General features: G+C 39.9%; 1 protein-coding gene across 1 annotated transcript in view; it reads right to left on the reverse strand.

Moving 5' to 3' along the window:
* Positions 1 to 18915, reverse strand: part of MMS22L (MMS22 like, DNA repair protein) — an 881591-nt gene that overhangs the window by 721053 nt on the left and 141623 nt on the right. Inside the window, exons 8-9 of the mRNA XM_053712068.1 lie at positions 15135 to 15248; positions 14815 to 14994 (exon numbers count right to left, since the gene is read on the reverse strand). Of these exons, the coding sequence (XP_053568043.1) occupies positions 14815 to 14994; positions 15135 to 15248 (294 nt within the window). The remainder of the gene's footprint in view (positions 1 to 14814; positions 14995 to 15134; positions 15249 to 18915) is intronic.

Consider the following 18915-nt stretch of genomic DNA (forward strand, 5'->3'; position numbering starts at 1 on the left):
GTGTATAGCAACCAAGCAAAATGGCCTTATCTTTCTTTACATAGACAGGCAAAGTTATCAAAATACTTTATCTTTTATTCCATATCAAAAAACTAAGAAACCTCTCAAGCATCTTTTCTTAAAGCATTTAAGCTCAATAGAAGTCACCAGCTACTCTTGCTAGACCTTTTATTCATAAACATAATTTTGACAGTAGTCTATTAGTAAATGTTATTTATGTCAGAACAAGAATATTGAGTGTATGTGTATATATATATATATATATATATATATATATATATATATATATATATATATATATATATATATATAAACATAATTTATGTAAGAATTTACCTGATAAATTCATTTATTTCATATTGGCAAGAGTCCATGAGCTAGTGACGTATGGGATATACAATCCTACCAGAAGGGACAAAGTTTCCCAAACCTCAAAATGCCTATAAATACACCCCCACCACACCCACAATTCAGTTTAATGAATAGCCAAGAAGTGGGGTGATAAGAAAGGAACAAAAAGCATCAACAAGGAATTGGAATAATTGTGCTTTATACAAAAAATCATAACCACCATAAAAAGGGTGGGTCTCATGGACTCTTGCCAATATGAAAAAAATGAATTTATCAGGTGAATTCTTACATAAATTATGTTTTCTTTCATGTAATTGGCAAGAGTCCATGAGCTAGTGACGTATGGGATAGCAAATACCCAAGAGTCACTAGAGAGGGAGGGATAAAATAAAGACAGCCAATTCCACTGAAAAAGGAAATTTATGCTTACCTGATAAATTGATTTCTTCTACGATACGACGAGTCCACGGATTCATCCTTACTTTTGGGATATTATCCTCCTGCTAACAGGAAGTGGCAAAGAGCACAACAGCAGAGCTGTCTATATAGCTCCTCCCTTGACTCCACCCCCCAGTCATTCGACCGAAGGTATAGGAAGAAAAAGGAGAAACTACAAGGTGCAGAGGTGACTGAAGTTTTGAACACAAAAATAAATTATGTCTTAAATTGACAGGGAGGGCCGTGGACTCGTCGTATCGTAGAAGAAATCAATTTATCAGGTAAGTTTAAATTTCCTTTTCTTCTACTAGATACGACGAGTCCACGGATTCATCCTTACTTGTGGTATACAATACCAAAGCTACAGGACACGGATGAACGGGAAAGACAAGACAGATACCTAAACAGAAGGCACCACTGCTTGAAGAACTTTTCTCCCAAAAATAGCCTCAGAAGAAGCAAAAGTATCAAATTTGTAAAATTTGGAAAAGGTATGAAGGGAAGACCAAGTCGCAACCTTACAAATCTGTTCAACAGAAGCATCGTTTTTAAAAGCCCATGTGTAAGCCACCGCTCTAGTAGAATGAGCTGTAATTTTTTCAGGAGGCTGCTGTCCAACAGTCTCGTATGCCAACCGGATGATTCTTTTCAGCCAAAAAGAAAGAGAGGTAGCCGTAGCTTTTTGACCCCTACGCTTTCCAGAATAAACAACAAATAAAGAAGATGTTTGACGGAAATCCTTAGTTGCTTGCAAGTAAAACTTCAAGGCACGAACCACGTCCAAGATATGTAACAGACGCTCCTTCTTAGAAGAAGGATTAGGACATAGAGAAGGAACAACAATTTCCTGATTAATATTCTTATTTGAAACAACCTTAAGGAATCCAGGTTTAGTGCGCAAAACCACCTTATCAGAATGGAATATAAGATAAGGCGAGTCGCATTGTAACGCAGAAAGCTCAGAAACTCTTCGGGCAGAAGAGATAGCAACTAAAAACAGAACTTTCCAAGATAGAAGCTTAATATCTATGGAATGCATGGGTTCAAACGGAACCCCTTGAAGAACATTTAGAACTAAATTCAAACTCCAGGGCGGAGCAACAGGTTTAAACACAAGCTTGATTCTAACTAAAGCCTAACAAAATGACTGAACGTCTGGGATATCCGCCAGACGCTTATGTAGTAAGATTTACAAAGCAGAAATCTGTCCCTTTAAGGAACTAGCTGATAATCCCTTCTCCAAACCTTCTTGGAGAAAGGACAACATCCTAGGAATCCTGATCTTACTCCATGAGTAGACCTTGGATTCACACCAATAAAGATATTTACGCAATATCTTATGGTAAATTTTCCTAGTGACAGGCTTTCGAGCCTGAATCAAGGTATCAATGACCGACTCAGAGAATCCCCGCTTAGATAAAATCAAGCGTTCAATCTCCAGGCAGTCAGTTGCAGAGAAATTAGATTTGGATGTTGGAACGGACCTTGAATGAGAAGGTCCTGTCTCAGTAGCAGTTTCCACGGTGGCAGAGATGACATTTCCACCAGATCTGCATACCAAGTCCTGAGTGGCCACGCAGGCGCTATCAAGATTACCGAAGCCCTCTCCTGTTTAATACTTGTAATTAGACGAGGTAGGAGAGGAAAAGGAGGAAACACATAAGCCAGGTTGAACGACCAAGGTACTGCTAGAGCATCTATCAGTACTGCTTGAGGATCCCTTGATCTGGACCCGTAACAAGGAAGTTTGGCATTCTGACGAGATGCCATCAGATCCAATTCCAGTGTGCCCCATTGATGAATCAATGCCGCAAACACCTCTGGATGGAGCTCCCACTCCCCCGGATGAAAAGTCTGACGACTTAGAAAATCCGCTTCCCAGTTCTCCACTCCTGGGATATAGATTGCTGATAGATGGCAAGAGTGAGTCTCTGTCCATTGAATTATCTTGGAAACCTCTATCATCGTTATCATCGGTTTTAAGATAATTGTTTCATGCATTGCTAAATGTGCTACAACACCTGCTGCTTCTAATTCCCAGTGTGCACAATATCTGCATGTTCGACCATACAATCATGCCGCTGCCCCATACCTCAATGTCCCACTCCATTCCAGACGCTAGTCCCATGGTAGTCATTGTTATGACTAAAGAGGGGAATTGTCAGGTAATATTACTTACTTGCTCTGCACACATTACCTATGTACTTATTCCACACCACTCGTAATATTGCTAACATTATCTGCTAACATATTTTCTGTCTTATTCTCTGTCTGTTCTGCCTGAGTGTCACACCTGCATCCTGTAGCCTAACTACAATGCTCATCCTGTAGCCTAACCACAAAGTTCAGAGCTAAGTTCCATGACTTATATGCTGCCTACATATTTCCTGTAACTGCAAACGTACATTTTTCTTTCTTTTTCTTACAACAAATATTATCTTGTATTATGATATGTTATGCTATGTGCCAAATAAGGGTATAAGGAAGGATATAACAGTATTTGCTTACCCAATAATATTTTGTTACGTATCGGATGCCTGCGTGCACCTACTAGTATATCAGTTGCTGCAACACCCATAATAAACGAGCATTTGCTAATGACAAACCTGCCTGGTGTGTTATTTTGGTGATTGTTCCCGGGACCCGCAAGATCTCTCTTTTTCTCCAAGACTCAGCATCCAAGAATTGTCCCAGGTATTATTCCCTGATCCTAACAAGAACCAAGTTCTTTACAATACCCTCTATTCACAGACAGAACGAGACTCCCACTTCAAATCCTCAGGAAATAAACTTTTGCTCAGTATTATGAGAACCTATATGATGGGAAAAAGGTGTCCTCAGGGGATCTCACTCTGCAGACAAAAGATCTTCTAAGGCAGGCTAATCAACCGGTAATTCAGGATTCAGACCTCGCAAAACTTAATGAAGACATCACAGCCATGGAAATATTAACAGTAATTAAAGATCTTAAATCAGGAAAAGCTGCAGGCCCAGACGGTCTTACAGGGGAATATTACAAATTATTATTATTTAGGAAAGAATTAATGCCCCATCTACTAACTTTTTGTAATAAGATCCTTGCGGGAGGGGAACTGCCTCGGGACATGATACAAGCTAAGATAGTGGTAATACCCAAAGCAGGGAAAAACCCAAAATTTTGTCAAAACTATAGGCCTATTTCCCTGATTAATACGGATCTTAAAATATTCACAAAAATTATGGCAAATAGACTTAAATTGATCCTGCCCTCACTGGTTCATAAAGACCAAGTGGGGTTTATTAAGGAGCGGGAGGCCCCGGACAATGTGATGAGAATCTTGACCCTAGTAGATTATTTAACACAGACTAAGATGCCATCCCTACTTTTATCATTCGACGCAGAAAAGGCGTTTGATAGGGTAGTCCAAAAGAGCAAAATGATGTCCCAGGAGCCGGCAAGTGTAAAATATATCCAAACTTTATTAGAATAATTTAAAAACAGCATACGGTTCAGTCCGTCAGTACAACAGCACAACTGACCAGATTAAAAACACAACAGAAAGGGAGAGAAGCTGCAGAATTAATTTTTTGGATATTACCATCATTGGTAATATTGACACGGGAGTGATAGAGACTGATCTATATAGAAAAGCCACAGCAGGAAATACTATCCTTGAGTTCAGGTCCTGTCACCCTAGACATACGCTACAGGGAATTCCCAAAGGCCAATATATCAAGGCCAAAAGAAACTGTACGAATGAAAGGAACTACCAAAAACAAGCAGACATTATCACACAGAGATTGAGAGAAAGAGGTTACAATGAAACTATTTTAGACAAAGCCCGCAAAGAGGTAGATGCTATACCAAGGACCACACTTTTGCAATATAAAAATAAAAACAAAAGACAAATGGAGATAGGTAAACCAAAGTTTATTACTACTTACAGCCTTGAATATAATAAAATCTGTGAAATAATAAAGGAATCCCTACCTATTTTACACACTGACCCAACCCTTAAAGGGATTGTCAGTGAAGGCTGCCAGTTCATCTCCAAGAGAGGAAAAACCCTGGGTAACTATGTTTCACCATCTGATCTACCAAGATTGACACAGAACTGTTGGCTTAAACAAAAAAAGGGTTTCTTTAAATGTAGACACAGGATATGTAAAACATGTGAATCTGTAAATGAAGGTGAATTTTTCACCTCTTCTAGTACTGGTACAGTACATCAAATCAAGTTTTACATAACTTGTGTTACTACACATGTCATTTACCTTTTGACATGCAGAGGCTGTTTAAAACAGTACGTGGGGAGGTCTAAAAGACCCCTGAAAGAACGATTCCTTGAACATGTGCGTTCTATAGAGGATCCGGATTCTGACACCCCCATTGCAAGACACTTTAAAACATTCCACAACTCTGATGCGTCTCTCTTGTCCCTGCAGGGTATAGACCATGTTCCACGGTGGAGAAGAGGTGGCAATAGACAAAATAAACTTAATTTAAGAGAGGTATATTGGATATTTACTCTAAATACGTCTATGCCCCATGGTCTAAACCTAAGGAGGGATATAGATCTATGTGTCTAGGGAATTGTACATACATAATAAAATTCTTTTTCTTTGAATTATATAAACTTTCTATAGTACTATTTATTTGTTTGGATTAAATCAGAATTTTAGCTATTATTTATAAGTTTTGCTATTTCATGAATCAAATCTTTTAAACATTATAAAATTCTATTTATTTGTTTGGATTAAATCAGAATTTTAGCTATAATTTATAAATTTTGCTATTTCATGAATCAAATCTCTTAAACATTATAAAACTCTATAAATTATTGTATAATTGCAATTCTAACTATTATGAAATGTTTATCTATTTGTATGTTTTCCTGTTACTATGTAGGGATGAGTGCTTTTATATTTAAACAAGTTATACACACTGCATGAGGGAGATAACTATTTCTAAGTATTTAAATATCATTATATGAGATGTATCTTTAAATATATTCACAGCTGTAGCCTATTTAAGTGGAAGGCAGCTGCTGCTCCTTTAAGCAGTGAACAAGTGCTTGGTAAGCACGAAACATGTCTGCTGCATGAGGAGCGCAGCTTCTCTCCCTTTCTGTTGTGTTTTTAATCTGGTCAGTTGTGCTGTTGTACTGACGGACTGAACCGTATGCTGTTTTTAAATTATTCTAATAAAGTTTGGATATATTTTACACTTGCCGGCTCCTGGGACATCATTTTGCTCTTTTGGATTATCCTTTTTTGGCGTATGGGACGGATGCGCTTTGGTCCCATTACCGGCTTCTGTGTCTTGACGTCATCCCCACTCTCCTGTGTGCCGTAACCCGGAAGTAATGCCTTATGCGGTGAGGGAGGAAAGAGCGCACTGCTGAACTGACTGTTTGTTTGATAGGGTAGATTGGAATTTTATGTTTAGGGTACTAGATAAAATGGGATTCAGGGGAGCCTTTATAAGGGCACTTACAACCATATACTCAAGACCGACGGCTGTAGTAGGAGCAGCAGGGTACATTTCAAGGTCCATAGATAATTTAAATGGGACCTGTCAAGGGTGTCCACTCTCACCGCTTTTATTTGCCATTAGCATTGAACCACTCGCAGCGCTCATTAGACAATCGGTAGATGTGACGGGGGTGCAGATAGCAAGTGAAGAATATAAACTGACACTATTTGCTGATGATGTCTTATTAACTTTGACCAGACCTTTGATCTCCTTACCTAACTTGTACAATATCCTGGGGAAATCTTCAGAGATTTCGGGATATAGGGTTAACCTAGATAAATGCGAAGCTCTGAAGATCTGTCTTCCACCTCATATAAAAAAACCGGTAGAACTAAATTTCAATCTTACATGGGCAAAAAGCCACATTACATACTTGGGGGTTAAGATTAACAGTACTTTCTCAGATCTATACAGTTTAAATTATGTACCTAATTACAAAGCCATTAGGAGGGACCTTAATAACTGGAAAAAAGGTAGATTTTCGTGGTATGGGAGACTATTTGGCTATAAAAATGAATGTCCTCCCCAGGATCTTGTACCTTTTTTTAGAGCTTTGCCGATTGGGATTCCCCTGACAGACTTAAATGCCTTGCAGTCAGATTTATTTAGTTTTCTAAGAGGAGATGGGAAAGCAAGAATAGCATCACAGCTGTTAAAACAGCATAGACAAGTAGGTGGAGTCCCGAACCTGGTGGAATATTACCAAGCCTCTAGGTTAGCACAATCTATCATCCTAGAGAAAAACTTACAGGAGGTCATCTGGCCAAGAATAGAAGCAGATATCGCGGGATGTGAGAGCCCGGCAGATGTCTTATGGGACCCCACATTGAAAACAAAAACACTCGCATATAGATCACCAGTAACAATGGAGACAATATACATTTGGCATAAGATTACCAAACAGAGGGGATTATTTCCCCCTCAATCTTTGTTATTACCCTTGAAATTTTTGTTGCCCTTGGAATTTAGAAAGGTAGTGGGGAAATGGGAAAACAAGGGTTTATATAGGGTGGCGGATTTCTTAGATAGAACTACAATTCTCACTTTTAATCAGATCAGAGATAAAATCCAACCATACACATTACATATCTAAATATACTTTTAACAGATTAAGCCAACCCTTGACCTCTCTAGAAAGGATTTGCAACATACATTCTAGAGGGAAGCATGTGATTTCTCAAATATACTTACTGTTGCAAGAGAGGAGAACTACCCTCAAGTCTCCCCTTATGGAGAGATGGGAGAAAGATGTAGGAGAAGTGAGGGAGAAAGAAATTTGGGAGGAAATTTTATTAGATGCCGGTAAGGGAATGCTCAGTGCAGATATGAAGGAAAACTGTATGAAAGTGGCTTTAGATGGTATCTTACGCCAGAACGGACAGCTCACATTCCTTCCCTAAATAGCGTGGCTTGCTATAGAGGCTGTGGGGAGAGGGGGACGTATAGGCATATGTGGTGGGATTGCTCAAAAGTACAACCACTATGGGTGATACTTTCGAAAATTACTTAGCGACACATTAGATGAAAACATTGTGCTAACAATAACCCAGGCACTTCGGAATGAAAAGGTAAGACCGTTGAATTCGACCATCAATACCTTCATCAAGACTCTTTGTACATGCTTACGCATCTGTATAGCTAGACATTAGAAGGTGGGTGCACCGGGTTGGTCAGAAGTAATCGATAAAATAAAGGATACCTACACAATGTCAGAATTAGCAGCATGGACACAGGGAAATATTGACCATTTTCAAAAAGTGTGGTTTTACTGGATCATGAGTGAGGATACTCGACCATATATTACCCAGGGGGGAGAGGAGGGAGGGGGACCAGGGCAGTAGGGCAGGTAAGGAGAAAATAGAAGAAGTTCCCTAACATCTGATACGTATATACCTGGACATAAACAATATCTTTAGCATTATTAAGATAGATGATCTTTTAATCTACTGGAAGACACCTGGAGATTTTAGAAACACCTGGTAAGGGAGGGAGAGGGGGAGGGGTGTTAAGTTTTCAGTTTACAATGTTTTGTTTACTATATGTTAACTCAAAGGCTGAGACAATTTAAAGTGCACTGGATTAAGTACTTAGTATTGCTGATATCTGATTTAAGTGCGAAAGAATCTCAGAACTTGTCTACTTGATATATGTGTATACCCTAGTTCACCTTTATTCAATATGTATGATTTGTACTATGTTTGTAAGAAACTCAATGAAAAGTATTTCAACTAAAAATAATAAACTCTTGATTGAAGATTCTAAACTAACACCTCACTTTACCTCTTCCTATCACTAACACAGGCAAAGAGAATGACTGGGGTGGAAGGGAAGGGATGAGCTATATATACAGCTCTGCTGGGGTGCTCTTTGCCTCCTCCTGCTGACCAGGAGGCGATATCCCATAAGTAAGGATGAAATCTGTGGACTCGTCATATCTTTTAAAAGAAACATACTTTTTGCACATTTTTTCACGCATATGTGTGTGTGTATATATATATATATATATATATATATATATATATATATATATATATATATATATATATATATATATATATATATATATATATATATACACACACAGGGAGTGCAGAATTATTAGGCAAATTAGTATTTTGACCACATCATTCTCTTTATGCATGTTGTCTTACTCCAAGCTGTATAGGCTTGAAAGCCTACTACCAATTAAGCATATTAGGTGATGTGCATCTCTGTAATGAGAAGGGGTGTGGTCTAATGACATCAACACCCTATATCAGGTGTGCATAATTATTAGGCAACTTCCTTTCCTTTGGCAAAATGGGTCAAAAGAAGGACTTGACAGGCTCAGAAAAGTCAAAAATAGTGAGATATCTTGCAGAGGGATGCAGCACTCTTAAAATTGCAAAGCTTCTGAAGCGTGATCATCGAACAATCAAGCGTTTCATTCAAAATAGTCAACAGGGTCGCAAGAAGCGTGTGGAAAAACCAAGGCGCAAAATAACTGCCCATGAACTGAGAAAAGTCAAGCGTGCAGCTGCCAAGATGCCACTTGCCACCAGTATGGCCATATTTCAGAGCTGCAACATCACTGGAGTGCCCAAAAGCACAAGGTGTGCAATACTCAGAGACATGGCCAAGGTAAGAAAGGCTGAAAGACGACCACCACTGAACAAGACACACAAGCTGAAACGTCAAGACTGGGCCAAGAAATATCTCAAGACTGATTTTTCTAAGGTTTTATGGACTGATGAAATGAGAGTGAGTCTTGATGGGCCAGATGGATGGGCCCGTGGCTGGATTGGTAAAGGGCAGAGAGCTCCAGTCCGACTCAGACGCCAGCAAGGTGGAGGTGGAGTACTGGTTTGGGCTGGTATCATCAAAGATGAGCTTGTGGGGCCTTTTCGGGTTGAGGATGGAGTCAAGCTCAACTCCCAGTCCTACTGCCAGTTTCTGGAAGACACCTTCTTCAAGCAGTGGTACAGGAAGAAGTCTGCATCCTTCAAGAAAAACATGATTTTCATGCAGGACAATGCTCCATCACACGCGTCCAAGTACTCCACAGCGTGGCTGGCAAGAAAGGGTATAAAAGAAGAAAATCTAATGACATGGCCTCCTTGTTCACCTGATCTGAACCCCATTGAGAACCTGTGGTCCATCATCAAATGTGAGATTTACAAGGAGGGAAAACAGTACACCTCTCTGAACAGTGTCTGGGAGGCTGTGGTTGCTGCTGCACGCAATGTTGATGGTGAACAGATCAAAACACTGACAGAATCCATGGATGGCAGGCTTTTGAGTGTCCTTGCAAAGAAAGGTGGCTATATTGGTCACTGATTTGTTTTTATTTTGTTTTTGAATGTCAGAAATGTATATTTGTGAATGTTGAGATGTTATATTGGTTTCACTGGTAAAAATAAATAATTGAAATGGGTATATATTTGTTTTTTGTTAAGTTGCCTAATAATTATGCACAGTAATAGTCACCTGCACACACAGATATCCCCCTAAAATAGCTAAAACTAAAAACAAACTAAAAACTACTTCCAAAAATATTCAGCTTTGATATTAATGGTTTTTTTGGGTTCATTGAGAACATGGTTGTTGTTCAATAATAAAATTAATCCTCAAAAATACAACTTGCCTAATAATTCTGCACTCCCTGTATATATATATATATATATATATATATATAAATATTTTTTATTTATTTTTACACGCATCTTTTTCCACGTATATCTTTTTTTATTACTTTTTGGTGTACACCTATTTTAATTCTTTAAAGATTTATTTTTACATTTTTAACTTTTTGTTGGATATACATTACATTACACTTTTTGGATATATTTGGATATACATTTGGAACACTATTGTTTGGATTATTTATCTTTGGGACATTTATTCTACTGGCACATTAAAGGAACTTTGTTCATGTTTTCTTAGATTAATTTGGACTATGTGGACACTTATGTTGCTATTCTAGTAATATATTTAGTTTCAACACAATTTTTGTATTGAGCAGTACGTGATTATTTTATACACACTTGTGCAGTACGCATATTATCTGTTAGACACTGTTGTATTTTAATCAGATACCGCACTTTATTAGTTTAGTAATTTTAGGAATTACTTTTGTACACCTCTTTGGAAGGATATTATGCACATATGCCAATTTGTGTCGAATACACATTGCTAATCATTGTTATTCATTTTGTGTCGAATATACATTGTTAATCTTTTTTAATGTTACCATAATTAAACTTTTTTAACCCGTATATGTCCTATCTTCAGCTTTCTTATCTATTCTAGCTTTTTTTAGCGCTCCTCTTCTTTTTTTCATATTTTTAGAGGTCACCCGTCTACCTCGCGGACACAGTACTGCTGACTGGCAATGTCAGCCTGAGGTGACAAGACACAGCATTAACCAGGCCATCCTGAGGTTCCTACCTGTTTGCAAGGAGTTGAAATCCAACTGACAACCCGCTGTTTGACAAAAGCAAACAAGGCTTTACAGAGCTCCCTGGCAGCATCTTGTAGGAGATCACCCGATATCGCTGTCCAGAAACGGCAGTCTAAATTTACAAGACACAGTCACACTAGTGGATCCGGAGGTTTTGTTAAGGCTCTATGAACCCTGTCCATCAAAAGCATGGAAGGGTCTGTTTCTGGGACAAGTTGATGAAAAATCTCAGTTACATCTGCTTGTAGATTTTTGTTCTCTTCTGGAAGATTCCTTATTCTGAGATTGGAGCGCCTCGCTCTATTCTCCATATCTTCTACTTGATCCTCCAACTTCCTGATGTATATAGAATGATCCATTAGAGTAGTTTTAATCTGAGGGATGTCTTCTGAGATGTCTTCCAGCCTATTTTCAATCTCCGTTGTTCTCCCTCCGATCTCTTTGATGTCTTGCTTGAGGTCATATAAAGCTGTTTTTAGCTCCTTGTGGAAGAAAGTTTTGATTTCAGCAGCTCATTATTTGGTATATATCCAGCCTGTCCCATATCTTCATCTGATATTTCTGCTTGAGCATGTTGTTTTGGGGGACTATTAGCTTTATCTACTGCTATCAATTTTAGCTGTGACTTAGTGAGGCACTCTTTCACAGATTGGTTTCTGCTCTTCATCTTGTAAAAGATTTAATTATTTCTTCCCTGAATCGGTTTAGAGTATATCTTCCCCTCTATGTCTCCAGGCTTCTTAGCATGCAATTTAATTATTATGATTGAAGGGCAAAAATTTGGATTTATTCTCTCATATCACCTTTATTTGGGGATCATAACTGGCTTTATTGGTTCCAGGTTGATATTTAATGTTTTAACATTTCCTTTGAGTTTTATGGATAATGGAGCTGAACATTTTTATAGGTTTTTACATAGAAAATGGCAGTATCTCCGTCTCCTGACTTTCAGGGCTCTGAAAAGATCTCTAATCGTATCCCCAAAACACTACTATAGTTGCACCTTCAGGTTAGAGAGTCTTGTAGCTGTTATCTGTGAGAACCCTTATAGAAGAGATACTGCACCAAGTTTCCTATTTATTTTCTTTTACATTTGTGTGTGCAATCTTCAGGTAAATGTGGAATTGCTAAATTATTTATGTTCTTTGTTATCAGCCCCTTAGATCATTGTATTAATTTTACAGCCCCTTCAGTGTCCAATATCACCACAAAATGGATTCTCAGCCTTAGGCCATGTGGCCTTTAGTAAATATACAGTGATAGTATTGCCTTGATAATCTGATTTTTGCTAGTGTAAGAGTCTGAAATATCTGGATAACAGTGGTATATATATATATATATATATATATATATATATATATATATATATATATATCTCACAGTGCTTTACTTCATGTTTGTTACTCACACTTTGATTGAAGGGTCCTTTTCTGCAACTATTCCGGCGGGTGTTTGCCAAGTTTTTGGGGGTTTTAATTTTTTCTCCCCCTCCTGAATATGTGTACCGGATGCCTCTTTTTCCTCTCCCTTGACTTCCAACTCTTTTGTGGCTGATTGTTGTCAGTCGCGCCCTCCGGTGTAGGCCGCGACCAGGGACTATCTGAGTCTTCCGGTTCTCAGGACCGGTCTATCGCCGCCTCCTTCTTTTCCCCTCCGGACCTTAGTCGAAGTGCTCTGTGAGTGTTTTTACACTCTTCTCTACCCTTTTTTCCGGGCTTTAGGTGCTCTAGGCGCTCTTTTTAAAACTTTTTTTGTCCCTTTTTGCTGGAGCTTTACCAGAACACGTCTTCACTCTTGTTATGCTTTATTTTTAAAACCATTCTCAAGCTGTGTCATTTATTCCAGTAAAAGCAACGCTCCACTCCTCTCATTCGATGCCACTAGCACCTATCCGGAGGTTTTGATCAGAATGTCAGGAGTTAAAATCCAACAGATAACCCACTGTTTGAAATAAGTAAGCAAGGTTTGCAGAGCTCCCTGCAGGGAAGGCTTCCTGTATGTCATAGGTGACGTCATAGTTGGCGGGGTTATAAATTGCATACTGCCGCGGTTAAATCGCATCATGCAATTAATCGTGCAGTCCTAATATATATACTAAACACGGAAGGGGGCTGCACTCTCATACTGGACTGGGTACACATCCCATGACCCTGCAACATGCTCAGCCCTGGGTGCTCATTGGCACTCACAGGAAGCTGTGCTGTCCCCAGAGTCACAGGCAGTTCACCCCAGACAGGTCTTGGTGCAAGGCCCATAGGAAAAGTTACAAAACAAATAAATCTTAGCTGAGAGCTTGTGAGTGCTGGACCTTCTCTGTGTGTTGTATTAATTTGTTTTGTAATTTTCCCTACAGGCCTTGCACCCAGACCTGTCTGGGGTTAACTTCCTGTGACTCTGGGAACAGCACAGCTTCCTGTGAGTGCCATTGAGCACCCAGGGCTGAGCATGTCGCAGGGTCATAGGATGTGTAATCAGTCCAGTCAGAGTGCAGTCCCCTTCCGTGTTTTGTATATGTCTTGGGTGATTACATAAGCCTGTGCACCCTTTACTTGTTCCCAGTTTGTTTGATTGAGAGCATGCATTGTTTGGCTGGTTTAGGGACCCAGGTTTTGGAAGGGACCTTGACGTGGTACCTGGGCTTGTCCCATTTGGCCAGATGTGGTAACTAACCCTTACAATTTTGCTTTTAATTTTAGCTGAGAGCTTGTAAGTGAGTGCTAGACTTTCTCTGTGTGTTGCAATAATTTGTTTTGTAATTTTCCCTATGGGACTTGCAACCAGACCTGTCTGGGGTGAACTGCCTGTGACTCTGGGGACAGCACAGCTTCCTGTGAGTGCCATTGAGCACCCAGGGCTGAGCATGTTGCAGGGTCATGGGATGTGTATCCAGTCCAGTCTGAGAGTGCAGTCCCCTTTCCGTGTTTTGTATATGTTTAAGGTGATTACATAAGCCTGTGCACCCTTCACTTGTTCCCAGTTTGTTTGATTGAGAGCATGCATTGTTTGGCTGGTTTAGGGACCCAGAAGTAGTACCTGGGCTTGTCCCATTTGGCCAGATGCGGTAACTAACCCTTCCATTTTTGCTTTTAATCTTAGCTGAGAGCTTTGAGTGAGTGCTGGACTTTCTCTGTGTGTTGTGTATATATATATATATATATATATATATATAGATAGATATATATATATATATATATATATATATATATATATATAGATATAGATATAGATATAGAGAGATATAGATATAGATATAGAGAGATATAGATATATATATAGAGAGAGAGAGAGATACATACATACATATAGATATATACACAAACACACATACATGCATATAAAAATAGAGCCTGTGTTTGTTTTTAAATGGCAAAAAAGCTAAAAATTCTCCTCTACAAGTTTTTCTCTGAAATTCCTGGTAGCAAAGGGGTTACAAAAATCTAGTTATAAATTAATCTCATGTTTTTCTATAAAACTGAACACACTAGAGTGTTGACCATAAGAAATATCTTTCCAACTATGCAAATATGCACAATTTTATAAAGAGGAATAGAAGAAAATGTGAAATTCCTACCCGTTCATCTTGGTTGCCATTCCGATCAAACTGATATAATAATGAGAGGTGTGACATAAGCCACCAGCTGAGTCCTAAAGAATCTTTGCACTGTACCACACCTGAAATGTTAGGGGTTTCTGTTCCACTGGATTCACCAAGGAGACTTCTTAATAGCGTATTTACCCAGTTCCAAAAACACTAAGGGGGGGAAAAAAGTAAGAAAAAATAAAAAACCCGTGAATCTTGTTTGCAGACAATTTTAAATAATGTGGTGCAAAATCAACAGTATTCATTAAGTAAAACCTATTTAGGGATGTGAATTGTAAACAAAAGCTTACCTCAGAGTAAGAACCTTTGCTTCTATGGTCAAGAAGATATACAATTAAAATCCACAGCTCTTTTATACAAAGACAAGGATATGGGTGACTGTTTAAAGCTTCTGATGGTCGCACCTAAAATATTAGTTTCAGTACACCAAATTAGGGATTACAGGATAGTTTACTAGAATATGTTGTAATTTCCTTAAAAAATGAAGTAAACAGAACATGTTATATAGGAAAAAATGCTGGCTGATTTAAATGGACAGGCTACAACTTAGTCATCTTAAAGTCTTACCTTAGAAAAGGATGCAGGAGGATATTTGCAGCTTAATCTATTTCATGCAGCAGGAATAGTAAAAAAAAACATAAATTATGCTTACCTGATAATTTTCTTTTCTTCTGACGAGAAGAGTCCACAGCTGCATTCATTACTTTTGGGAATTCAGAACCTGGCCACCAGGAGGAGGCAAAGACACCCCAACCAAAGGCTTCAAATACCCCACCCCCCACACACACACTTCCCTCATCGCCCAGTCATTCTGCCAAGGGAACAAGGAATAATAGGAGAAATATCAGGGTGAAAAAGGTGCCAGAAGAACATAAAATGTACTGCCGCCTCATAGATAAAACACGGGCGGGAGCTGTAGACTCTTCCCGTCAGAAGAAAAGAAAATTATCAGGTAAGCATAATTTATGTTTTACTTCTTAAACGGGAAGAGTCCACAGCTGCATTCATTACTTTTGGGAAAACAATACCCAAGCTAGAAGACACTGAATGCAAATAAAGGGCGGGTACAAATAGGCGGCCCCTTCGAAAGGCACCACAGCCTGAAATTACCCAACACCCTACAAAAACTCTAAAAGACAAGGGAAAAACCGGAGCCCAGGCAACTGCTCATCAGTTACATAACCTGCAAAGCCGTGCTAGAGACCGCTCAGTCCCAGAGTCTGCTGAGCACTAAGGCCTCCAAGGAGTCAGCCCAGCGGCTTTAGACTCCCACGAAAAGTACCCCTAAAAGTAAAAAACCTCCATCTACCCCAGAGAGGAAGAATAGAGGACCCCATAAGAGATCCAAAGGACCATCCAACAAAGGTTCAAATCAAACTAAGAGCAACCCAAGGTTGCCACAGGACCACTGCCCAGGGAGACGAACTCCCTAGAAGAACAAGGACCAGAAAAATAAGTCCATAATCAGGAAAAACGTCACTAGGATGACCAGAAGGCCACCCTCATATCCCTGACACAGCACCATACCACATATATTGATCCAGAAAATCGTGAGTTCCCTATTGCATCATAACCAAGTCAAAACCTGTCAAGTTAGACAGGCATAGACAAGCAGAGACAGGATAACTGTCCAAGACAACACAGAGCCATCTGTAAACTGTAAGCAAAGCTGACCCTAAGTCCTCATGGGACTCGTCCCACCAAAAAATCTCGACAAAAGCTCCCGACCAGAAATTTCTGTGCTCCAAGGAGCGTCCCATCCCAGCAGCAGACGCCACCAGTAGAGAGATGGGCATCAAGAGTCTCCTCACCGAAAAGGAGGACAAATGCAATAATAATAAACGGTCAACACTGCACAGAGCAGACTTTCCCCGACCTTCCCTCCAGTATAACGGACCCAGCTCAAAGGCTAGTTAAAGACCTAAGACAAGAGCACCCGACCGTCGGAAGAAAAAAAGGATGGATCTACAAGGAATCAAAACTCCAGAGTAGAACTCTGAATGCTACTAAAACTGGCATGCTCCATGAGTCATGACAAGTAACTTCGTGCTCGGGTCCGAAAACCCCTACACTGCAACCTTCCAGAAGAAGGAACACTCCCCCAGGGAAGAAGTACTCTGACCCCCAGCATCCTAATACCAGAAACCAGTTCTGTGATTCTGAATATGCCAGAAGGGGGGGGGGGACCCACAGGCCTTCACAGATCCTGAGGTACCACCAAGTCAAGTAGAACACTCAAGAACCCATCCTCCACTCTAGGTGAGAAGAAAAGGAAGCAAAGCAACGGTAATCAACCTACCAATATAGGCAAGACCCTTTGGCCAATATCGCCAGCCCAGCTGAAACGACAACTGGAGTCTACAAGAATACACAGATGTCCTAGAAGAAAAGTAGGGACCCATCAGAGAAACCTCAGGCAGACAGTAATCTCCCATGAGTCAGAAACACCGCCGTCAAAAAGTTACATGCAGGGGAACCAAACCCAAAGGTTAAGCAGAACCGTCCATGCCCGTTCCAGGCAGGAGAAGTGGTCCTAAGTCAGAGTCCTCGAAAGACGGAACCGATCGAAAGATATAACTTCCTGAGGAATCTATCAGCTGCCTCCCATGGTAGGAGCGCACCAAAGACCATCTAAAGTCCGTAGATGTAGATTACCTAGCAACAGCCTCAAACCAAAGAGCTTAAAAAAAACAAGATTTATGCTTACCTGATAAATTTATTTCTTGACACGATGAGTCCACGGATCATCTAATTACTAGTGGGAATATCGCTCCTGCCCAGCAGGAGGCGGCAAAGAGCACCACAGCAAAGATGTTAAATATCACCTTCCTTCCTTCCAACCCCAGTCATTCGACCGAAGTAAAAGGAGAGAAAGGAAGCAACAAGGTGCAGACGTGTCTGAGGTTTATAGTATGACAAAAGCATGTCTTAAAAACAGGGCGGGCCGTGGACTCATCGTGTCAGGAAATAAATACATTTATCAGGTAAGCATAAATCTTGTTTACTTTCTAATGACACGAGTCCACGGATCATCTAATTACTATTGGGAATCAATACCCAAGCTAGAGGACATACGGGAGGGACAAGACAGGGAACCTAACCGAAGGCACCACTGCTTGAAGAACCTTTCTCCCAAAAGAAGCCTCAGATGAGGCAAAAGTATCAAATTTATAAAACTTTGAAAAACATAATTTATGCTTACCTGTTAAATTCCTTTCTTCTGTAGTGTGATCAGTCCACGGGTCATCATTACTTCTGGGATATTACTCCTCCCCAACAGGAAGTGCAAGAGGATTCACCCAGCAGAGCTGCATATAGCTCCTCCCCTCTACGTCACTCCCAGTCATTCGACCAAGGACCAACGAGAAAGGAAAAGCCAAGGGTGAAGTGGTGACTGGAGTATAAATTAAAAAATATTTACCTGCCTTAAAAACAGGGCGGGCCGTGGACTGATCACACTACAGAAGAAAGGAATTTATCAGGTAAGCATAAATTATGTTTTCTTCTGTTAAGTGTGATCAGTCCACGGGTCATCATTACTTCTGGGATACCAATACCAAAGCAAAAGTACACGGATGACGGGAGGGATAGGCAGGCTCTTTATACAGAAGGAACCACTGCCTGAAGAACCTTTCTCCCAAAAATAGCCTCCGATGAAGCAAAAGTGTCAAATTTGTAAAATTTGGAAAAAGTATGAAGCGAAGACCAAGTTGCAGCCTTGCAAATCTGTTCAACAGAGGCCTCATTCTTGAAGGCCCAAGTGGAAGCCACAGCTCTAGTAGAATGAGCTGTAATTCTTTCAGGAGGCTGCTGTCCAGCAGTCTCATAAGCTAAACGAATTATGCTACGAAGCCAAAAAGAAAGAGAGGTAGCGGAAGCTTATTGACCTCTCCTCTGCCCAGAGTAAATGACAAACAGAGAAGACGTTTGTCGAAATTCCTTAGTTGCCTGTAAGTAAAATTTTAGAGCACGGACTACATCCAGGTTGTGCAGTAGACGTTCCTTCTTTGAAGAAGGATTTGGGCATAAAGAAGGAACAACAATCTCTTGATTGATATTCCTGTTAGTAAC

Source organism: Bombina bombina, chromosome 4 (genome assembly GCF_027579735.1).
Source record: "Bombina bombina isolate aBomBom1 chromosome 4, aBomBom1.pri, whole genome shotgun sequence".
Classification (NCBI taxonomy): domain Eukaryota; kingdom Metazoa; phylum Chordata; class Amphibia; order Anura; family Bombinatoridae; genus Bombina; species Bombina bombina.